At 49.6% G+C, this 10,052-nt stretch overlaps 1 protein-coding gene across 1 annotated transcript; it reads right to left on the reverse strand.

Annotated features, from left to right (window-relative positions):
* Positions 1–785: 785 nt before the first annotated feature.
* LOC144724505 (uncharacterized) lies at positions 786–8,903 on the reverse strand. Its single transcript, XM_078603709.1, has 2 exons — positions 8,595–8,903; positions 786–1,241 (listed from the first exon to the last, which is right to left on the reverse strand). The coding sequence occupies exons 1-2, from the start codon at positions 8,869–8,871 to the stop codon at positions 1,057–1,059; spliced, it is 462 nt and encodes a 153-aa protein (XP_078459835.1). The 5' UTR covers positions 8,872–8,903; the 3' UTR covers positions 786–1,056.
* Between the last annotated feature and the right edge of the window lie 1,149 nt (positions 8,904–10,052).

Consider the following 10,052-nt stretch of genomic DNA (forward strand, 5'->3'; position numbering starts at 1 on the left):
GGGGAAATCAATTAGTGGTTTTCTTAAGGATACTCACCCCCGCCATAGGAATGTGTAATTTTCACAACTGGCTCAGGGTCGTAAAATCCAAGATGAGCTCACCTCCTCAATGCTCATTTGAGCAGAAAATCACTTTGACGTATGGTAAACACCAAGACGTAAATTGGATTACGAAAAAAATAACACTTACCATGTGATAGTGTGATAACGTTTTTTATGCGAGATTATAAGAAAGAAAGAAATACACATCACTCATGTGTGACGTGTGGTGCTAGAATAATAATCAGCACTTTTCGAGTTCTCTGTACAGCACAGTGGTGGATTTTGAATAGACTGCAGTCTTGGGCTGTGGCTATGAAAGGAGGGGTGGGTGGCTTACCGCTAGACTGATTCTGAATGTTAACGCACGCTGGAGAAGCTGCTTATGAATATTCACATTCACAATCGCGTCGCTCTCCCCCGATTTGGGCTCAAGGATGCCCGTGTGCGCTGCTCCGCGTACCCGAGCCTGTCATCTCGCCGCCTCTTGTGCACAGTGCCTGGCACGGTCCGAGGAGCCGGGAGGCGTCGTGCCACCGCCATTGTTGAACACTCACAGATCAAGATCATACCCTTGGCGAATTTTCACATTTATCCTCTTGTAATTCTATATTTTTTGTAACCTAGCCAGTGCAGTATTTACTGGTGGTTTTTTTCCCCGCTACGCCTCTCACCGCTTCCTATCTGAGAGTGAGTTAATCACGCAGGAAATCAGCCATCGTGTCGCGCTCACTGCAAAGTGTCTCTTGGTTTGGCCCTGTTTAATAATTTTCAGACACGCGATGAACAGTGACAAGCGTAATGGAGCAGCAGAAGCAGCGGCTGCAATGCGCAATGAACGCCGCAAGCGCCAGAAAAAAGCCACCGCCTTAATCTTGCTCTGAAAACAACACACCATGCCGTATTTAATGTCTTCTTCACCTTCACGTACGTTGTTTTTTTATCGAGAGGTTCTTTACAAAACACAGACCACCGAAGAGCCCGAAAGCAAACGAGTCATCGCGCAAACGGTTTCGGTCACGACGCACCCTTCTCCAGAGAAATCTTCTGGTAGGCGGCGACGGCCGTCGTCGCCGCCGCCCCAGCCCCGGGGTCGGCGTCCTCAGCCAAGCCGCCCGCCTGCAGCTCCGGCTCCGTGGCTCTCGCGTCGGGATCGCCGCCACCCGCCGTGGCTCGAGGCCGCGTCGCTCCCGCGCCCCGCTCTGCACACAGAAAGCGACCGCAGGGGGAACGGAGAACGGCCGGCGGGTGGGCGCACGGGAAACGCGCGACGTGCCGCCTTCAGGCGGAGTGCGCTGTTACAACGCCTGAAGACGGAGTGCGCTGTTACAACGCCTGAAGGCGGAGTGCGCTGTTACAACGCCTGAAGACGGAGTGCGCTGTTACAACGCCTGAAGGTGGAGTGCGCTGTTACAACGCCTGAAGGCGGAGTGCACTGTTACAACGCCTGAAGGCGGAGTGCGCTGTTACAACGCCTGAAGGCGGAGTGCGCTGTTACAACACACGGCAGCTGCCGTGACGGTTTGCGAAAAGCCGAAAGCGCAATGTCACTAACACGAGTCTTCTTTAGATAGCGAGTACTGTAGTATGCGCAGTAAATTCGACGTGAAACCACCAGCATGGAAACTGTGACTCATAATACGTTGTAAATTTGCGTGAAGTCATCATGTCGGTACAATGTCAATTTTGTAGCTATAATCCTTCGCCATATGGCGGAGCGAATAAAATCAACTTGTCACGTCGGCAAATATTCCCACTGATTGTTTTTTCACCTCAGCTCTCGTGACAGCTGAGGTGTTAACATCCGATGGCACTGGAGGTGATCTCCGGCGGAACGTCGCAGCAGAACATTCTCAACGGTCCGAGGAGCCGGGAGGCGTCGTGCCACCGCCATCGTCGAACACTCGCAGATCAAGATCATACCCACGGCGAATTGTCACGTTTATCCTTTCGTGATTATGACTTTATTTTGGTCACCTAGCCAGGACAGTATTTACTGGTGTTTTTTTGTTGCCACTACGCCTCTCACCGCTTCCCATCTGAGAGTGAGTTAATCACGCAGGGAATCAGCCATCGTATCGCGCTCACTGCAAAGTGTCTCTGGGGAGGGCCCTGTTTAATAATTTGCAGACACATAATGAACAGTGACAAGGGTAATGGAGCAGTAGAAAAACCTCTATTATTGATTCTCAACATGTCACTTTGCTTTTCAACATTCTCCGGTTTGCTTCAAAAACATGAATCAATTGGCAAAGTTGCCCACGTGACAACTTTAATGTGTTGGCTGTAGGGCGGTGGAGGTTAAAAAAAAAACATTATACCGAAAGAACCTCACCAAAAAGACACGAAATATAAATCTTAACATTGGTCATGAAAGCCTACGTATAAAATGTAATTCTGTATTTGAACTTCTTTTACACTCCCGTACATAGCCAAACGCGCGAATCGGAGGCGCAGGGGAAGGACCACAACACTAAACACACAAAAAGCATCAAATCATTACTCTGCCAGACTTTAACAAATACAACTTAAGTTGATGATTACTAAACTCAATGATCCTGTACAAACTACAATATCTTGCATTGTATATACATACTGTGCACAGTGTATGCATCGTATATTGTTTGATATTTAGTATTGTTAAGGCTGTCGTGTGCAATGCGATAGCAAGGCTACGATGAACCAGGGCTTTGCACGCTTTGTCATTGCAAGAGTTTTTATTTGTGCATTCAACTGTTCTCGATGCGCTGCATTATTAGAATGCGCCACCTGCCATACACGTGAATCCTATGAAAAAGTAAGAATAAGTTTTACCCTTTCTGGAAAAATAAAACAGGAGGTGTTAAGATGTTCAAACACCAAATAGATACATTTTAGCAAGGAATCTAGTTTACAGTCACCACACGGACGTTGGGTGAACATGCAAACCAACAAACTCTGATAATTAGATGGCATCGTCTTTGAAACGGATTGGCCTACAGTACAAAGGCAATTCACGTGTAATAACAGCCATAGAGGGTTCACGTGGGGATTGGCTTGCCGGTCCTGCTTTGTAGCCAATAAGGGATGAGCCATGGAGCATGGCCTCGGCGTGATCGCGGCGTGTTAGCAGGGGTGGTTGGCCTGGCCAATGGGGGCCTCAGCTAATGGGGAGCCGGATCAGAGGCGTGGTCCCGGGATTGACAGGGAATCATCGGGAACGGTCAACGCTGTCTATAGATGATTGGCTGGGGGGTACCACGTGACGAAGGGATTAAGAGAGAGGGAGAGAGGACAGTCTTGAGCAGACTTGGGAACGACAAGAGGAAGAGTCACGCGCGTACGGGGCTCTGGGTGCCACGTGCGCGGTGGGGACTTGGCGAGAAGTCTGCCCTCTCTCCGTTGTCTGCCAGCAACGGGGAGTGTGTGTAAAGTGTAACTGTGGAAGTTGAAAATAAAAAGGACTGATTCCGGAAGCCGTCTCAAGGAGGTTTATTACATTGGTGTCAGAAGTCCTTCTGCGACCGTTCGGACGATCGTCAAGATGTCCAAACACCTCAGAAAAAAGAACCTGCCCGTGCCCCCATCGGAGGAAGAGGTCGAGACGGATGAAGATGAGCTGTTGGGGGCTACAGCCCCTATGCCGCCTGCTGATACTTCTCTCCTCGACGCCTCTCCGCGTCGACTGGGAGAAGATGCGACCACCGCAGGAAGAAAAGACGGATGGCGGCTGATGGCGGAGCAGATCGAATCGTTACGCGCCATTCTGCTAAGTCTGGTGACCGCGGTGGCGTCCTCTCCAGCCGTGGGTCGCCAGATTACGGATCAGCTGGATGCCGCGGGAAGGGGTCCTGAGAAAGAAACTGGGTCCACCATTGCTCCTGCCACGTGGGAAGAAGCCGTCGTTGTGGGCGGGCCGGCTGTGCGGGAGCCGTCGGCCGCCATTTTGGGCGCGCCTGCCAACACGCGGCCGCCAGACGCCATTTTGCCTGCGACGGGTGGGACGCGGGAACAGCAGTCGGAGACGCCTGCGGCGCGCGCTTGCCACCGCGGACATCGCCTTCCACAGATCAAAGAATTTCTCGCCGGGGGCGATTGGAGTGCTTTTACATGGCGCTTCGAGTCGGCTTTTAGATCCGTCAACTGGACGGAGGATGAGGCGCTGGGAGCGCTACCTACACTGCTTGATGACGTTTCTCTGGGGGTCTTCCGCTCCATCCCAGCGTCCAAGAAGACACTGCGAGATGCGTTCGCAGAGATGGCGGAATTTTACGACCCACCGACGTCAGCCACCAGAAAATTTATGTCGCGTCGCCGAGGATCGGAGGAGTCACCTTTGGCTTATCGGGGGGCGTTGATGGCGCTGGCCATGGCTGCCTACCCCGACGCGACGGCCGATCATTTGGATCCTCTCATCCTTTCCCGTATGCTGGAGTTGTCTCAGGAGCTCAACATTTCTCTACCAGTCTGCGGCCACGAACCGCTCACATCGCGATGGGTGGCGCGCTGCCTGGACGCTAAGTTTAATATCAAGCGTTGGGACCAGATGGCGGCGTGGACGGGGAAACCTGAAATAGACAGGCCGCCCTTGGGGTGGTCTCCACGACTGGTTGTCCACTGCTCCGATGACTCCGGCGACGATGACATGCTGGCTGCTGCTGTTCCGCATAGGGTTCCGAGACGGCGGCTGCGCGACCAGCGAGGCGACTACGCAGGCCGTCCACGTGCGGGGGCCGGGTCTTCCGACCGCCGGCCGACGACGGCCGCGTGTTTCAAGTGTGGCAGACGAGGCCATTTCGCCCGTGACTGCCGCTGCCGACCTCTGCTGTCGCCTCTTCTGCCAAGGGGCCGGTATTACGGCAGACGTCAATGACTTTGTCCGCTCATGCCATGATTGTGCAAAGAGGAAACCGCCTTGGAACCACTATGTGCCGCCGTTACGTTCCATTGAGGTGTCCTGCATCAACGAATTGGTTGCTCTGGACATTCTGGGCCCGTTTCCCCCGTCGGCTAGGGGCAATAAATACCTTCTCGTCGGGGTGGAATATTTTTCTCGATGGCCAATGGCCTGGCCTCTGCCCGACCAAACGGCTGCGTCCATCACCGACGCTTTCTTGAACGGGTATGTCATGGATAAAGGGGCACCTGAGAGGCTGCTCACAGATCAAGGGCAGAACTTCTCCTCTAAATTGCTTAAGGAGGTTTGCGACGCGCTGGGTACAAAGAAAATTCGCACTTCCCCATACCATCCGCAAACAGGCCTGCCCTGGACATGACCGAGAACCAACAACCTTCTTCTTCTTCAAGTCTACCACCTCCTGTCGATCTGAAAGCGAAGCGACCATGCGCCGGAAGCGGAGAGGGTCCCGCGTCGCGTACGCGATCGAAATCTCTCCCGTTTCGTTAACGTTTGATCATCTAGCTGTTCTCCCTGTTGTTACCGCGCTGCAGGGGCGCCCTAATGTATGTCGGGCTTTACATGGGTGACTGTTTTTAAGTGTTGTTCGGCGCGGGGACGCCGTCACCCTTTATTGTTAAACGCACCTTGGTGCCCTAATAAGATGTTTTACGGAATTGGTTGATCACCCTTTTCCTAGCCGAGACGGCTGATTTTTTTCACCGGGGGGGGGGGGGTGATGTAATAACAGCCATAGAGGGTTCACGTGGGGATTGGCTTGCCGGTTCTGCTTTGTAGCCAATAAGGGATGAGCCAGGGAGCATGGCCTCGGTGTGATCGCGGCGTGTTAGCAGGGGTGGTTGGCCTGGCCAATGGGGGCCTCAGCTAATGGGGAGCCGGATCAGAGGCGTGGTCCCGGGATTGACAGGGAATCATCGGGAACGGTCAACGCTGTCTATAGATGATTGGCTGGGGGGTACCACGTGACGAAGGGATTAAGAGAGAGGGAGAGAGGACAGTCTTGAGCAGACTTGGGAACGACAAGAGGAAGAGTCACGCGCGTACGGGGCTCTGGGTGCCACGTGCGCGGTGGGGACTTGGCGAGAAGTCTGCCCTCTCTCCGTTGTCTGCCAGCAACGGGGAGTGTGTGTAAAGTGTAACTGTGGAAGTTGAAAATAAAAAGGACTGATTCCGGAAGCCGTCTCAAGGAGGTTTATTACACACGTATCAGCATTTATAGCTCGGGGTGAGCTCCACCAAAGAACCACGTGAGCTGAGTCACGGCCATGCCGTCAATTACTCAAGAAAACCCCAAAAAGCTTTGTACAAACCATTACATGAATCAATACAGTGACGGATATTTATTTGCAATTTGTATGATTGAGTTTTGTTTTCGTAAACATATTTTGGAGAGGGGGGGGCAAACAAAAAAACGTGGAAGCAAAATTAAGTGAGCCAGGATAATTATGATATTTTAAAATACGGATGGTAGGATGGGCATAGGAGTTTATATCGTACGACACTGAACTGAATTTCGCCGCAACACGGCAGCCCCCGTAACGAGGATGGGACGGCGGCACCCCGTGGAACCAATTCTCACACCTGGAACGCAAGCATGCCATGGTTATTGCCTTCAATCCAAAGGCAATCACCCAGTAAATGCGGAACGTTGGCCCAACGTTCCATATTTACTGGGAGGGTATCTTAAATACGGAACTTGCCAATAAGGTGCATACCAAACATGGGAGAGACAATATAAATAATCCTTGAGGTATTTTAAATTTGAACCCAACCATGTTGAATTAACCTATATTTCCCCATGCCCTATGTGTAATAAAAACTTTAATTTGAACTGGAGTTGAACTTCTGCACATTCATTTTCCTATTCCAACAGTGTACCACTCTCTACGTGTCCGTTTAATCTCCCTCCACTGCTGGTTGTGCAGTCACAACCACAGTAAATATACACCGTGTTATAGTATACTGTGCTGTGCTACACCCAGCCGGTGGCTGAATGGCTCGGAGGTCAGAGCTGGCCTTGCCGAGATGATGTGTTCGATTCTAGAGTTCACCCGCCTGTGATTAGGCTGGGTTCCCAAGTGCAGTGGGTTGATGATCTCAGCCTGGTCACCGATAACTTGCACACAACAAACACGAAATGGAGTCACCTACTAAACATGTGTTGTGCAATCCCCACGGTGTGGTTTATTCGGCTCATGAAGGGACCTCAGAGGTAGCTCTGTGATATCCGCTTCCGTGAGCAGTCCTTTAGCACAGTGGTTGCACTGCTTTGAGAGACCGAAATCACAATTAGCACAGATGGCACCTCCGATTAACACGGTTGGCTACGTATGGTGAAAAAAAGTGCAACATACGTACGTACAATTGGGAAAACATTGGCGAGAAAGACAAAGTAGATAAACCAACGCTAGTATAATTATGCTTTCGTGGACGAGAGATCTGCCATGGATACATAGTTCTGTGGCGTCATCTGTAATTGCTGCCTTTAGCTTCCTCACAAAAGTGTCAATTAAAATGCATTATTGCACTCGAAATACATGCAGCAAATCTTGCACGAGTTACTTGTTCATGAATTATGCAAAGTAGAGGCAAATGCTATTTTTACATTTAACAAAAAATACCCTACATTTCCGTTAATTACACTATGGCCATAAAAGGAAAATGATATAAGAGGTGATGTTAAGCCAACAATGCTATTGATGAACGTATTATATTTTTTTGCTATTTGTTCACCGTGTATCACTGCCAATGCAACGTGACCAAACGTATTGTTACGTTTGGGCAATATAACTTTAAAAAAACATGAAAAATCAATAATATAATTCTAAACGACGAATAAGTGCGAATAGTCGGATGCATTCCCCCCGGACGTCTAGTTTATTGCTGTTATCCACGCAAAAGCATGGATAAAATAACGGACAATGGGATAAGAGGGAAATCCACAGATAAACTTGGGGTGGCGGCTAATATAATCATCATAAACGAGAATAAAATATGTTTATTTTACCAGGTAAGGCCCACTGAGCTATGTAGCTCTGTTTCAGCGGCGACCTGGCCACCAATTAAAGCTTAAGGAAGTGGCTCGTCACGTGGACATTTATAGCAGCAGCCAAATACTCTGAATGCACGTTCATTCTAAATGTGGAGGGAAAACTAGATGACTGGGAGAATAATCCATGCGAGCACGGGGAGAACATACAAACTCCAAATATACAGCAGCAGTCGTCAGGGTCGGGATCGAACCCACGACCTCCATACCAGGTGAGGTAGTTAACATCTCCTATCCACCATGGCACCGAGGAAGAGGAGGTCAAAGGGGGGAGGATAATAGGAGTTTCACTACTGTATATCATTAAGCATTGCATAGCTGAGAATTATTACAGCTGATTTCAGGATTTCTTTCTGTCATATATACGAAAAAACTATGAGTGTATGGGTATCAGCATTTTATGTTTTAATTAATCAAAAACTATCTTAGCTTTCGAACGTTGCCTTCACACGTTGCCTGCGGTTTAATTGCCACCGTATGATTGCCACAGTATATTGCGACGGCAATAGAAACGATACGAGGCAAAGCAAGGTCACCTCTGCGGGTCTTGCGCCACGTTTACTGATATGTTAGAGCAACACCCTCTCCCCTGTAAACACAGAAACTCACGTTTTTTATCTGAAGCAGCAACGGTAGTAGCGGCAGCAGCGGCAGCGTCAGATTGTGGGTTCAGGTTCCATGGCAATCCGTTCTCTCTGCCCGCCGGCTTCTGCTCCGTTCCCTGCCCTTTGGCTTGCCGGTCGTCACGCGAGTCGCTGCTGCTGCTGCCCCTGCCGCTGCTGCTGCTCCACGTCCCCTCACCACCTCCGCCGCCTTCCGCTGTCTCCTCTTCCATCACGTTCGTTGCCGGTGCGTGCAACGGGTCTGGCTGCTGCTGGTCGCACATGCCTCGTCGCTAGATTTCCATAGGGAAGTTTTCTGCAAGCACAGCAACACAAAAGAATAACAACGCGTAGGTTCAACGCAAGCGAGCCGGGTAAGTGGCTGCAGAGCAGTAGGTTTCTGATGGAGGGCCGCATTTTTGAGAATGATGTCTCTTCACAAAGGGCGTCTCAAAATTCTGAAATAAATATACCGAAACGTCATAAACGCTAGAGTGGGCTCGGAGGCAGCTATCGAGGACTGGGTTAAGGAAATCGACCTTACAAACAAGTGGGGCAGAATGGAGTGTGGTAACTCCAGAGGAGAGTTCTTCAGCAATATTTATTTTTCCCAGTGAGCCACACAAATAAAGTTGGGTGTGCTGGCCAGGCGCGTGGGCCCTGCACGTGAGGTTGTTGGGCAGATCGGGGTAATGAGAGCGTTGCGATAATTCACTGTGTAACAAAAACATTATATTTTTTGTTCCTGGGTTTAAGTGTTATTTTCCAATTACTTATGCCTCAAAAGTACAAAATGGCTATTATTCCCCACAAATTTTGCTTTTGTGACCAGGACAGTGATACAGTGAGGGAAAAAAGTATTTGATCCCCTGCTGATTTTGTACATTTGCACACTGACAAAGAAATAATCAGTCTATAATTTGAATGGCAGGTTTATTTGAACAGTGAGAGACAGAATAACAACAACAAAATCCAGAAAAACGCATGTCAAAAATGTTATAAATTGATTTGTATTTTAATGAGGGAAATAAGTATTTGACCCCCTCTCAATCAGAAAGATTTCTGGCTCTCAGATGTCTTTTATACAGGTAACGAGCTGAGATTAGGAGCACACTCTTAAAGGGAGTACTTTGTTACCTGTATAGAAGACACCTGTTCACAGCAGCAATCAATCAATCAGTTTCCAAACTCTCCACCATGGCCAAGACCAAAGAGGTATCCAAGGGTGTCAGGGACAAGATTGTAGACCTACACAAGGCTGGAATGGGCTACAAGACCATCGCCAAGCAGCTTGGTGAGAAGGTGACAACAGTTGGTGCGATTATTCCCAAATGGAAGAAACACAAAATAACTGTCAATCTCCCTCAGCCTGGGGCTCCATGCAAGATCTCACCTCGTGGAGTTGCAATGATCATGAGAACGGTGAGGAATCAGCCCAGAACTACACGGGAGGATCTTGTCAATG

The sequence above is a fragment of the Lampetra planeri genome, chromosome 21, assembly GCF_965212315.1.
Source record: "Lampetra planeri chromosome 21, kcLamPlan1.2.h2, whole genome shotgun sequence".
NCBI lineage: Eukaryota > Metazoa > Chordata > Hyperoartia > Petromyzontiformes > Petromyzontidae > Lampetra > Lampetra planeri.

Bases quoted from the DNA above. Each gene is read 5' to 3' on its own strand.
- LOC144724505 (XM_078603709.1), bottom strand. From the start codon at position 8,871: ATGTGCGACCAGCAGCAGCCAGACCCGTTGCACGCACCGGCAACGAAC. The intron at 1,242-8,594 runs GTGAGTTTCTGT...TTCTGTGTGCAG, and splicing joins TGCTGCTTCAGATAAAAAAC to AGCGGGGCGCGGGAGCGACG.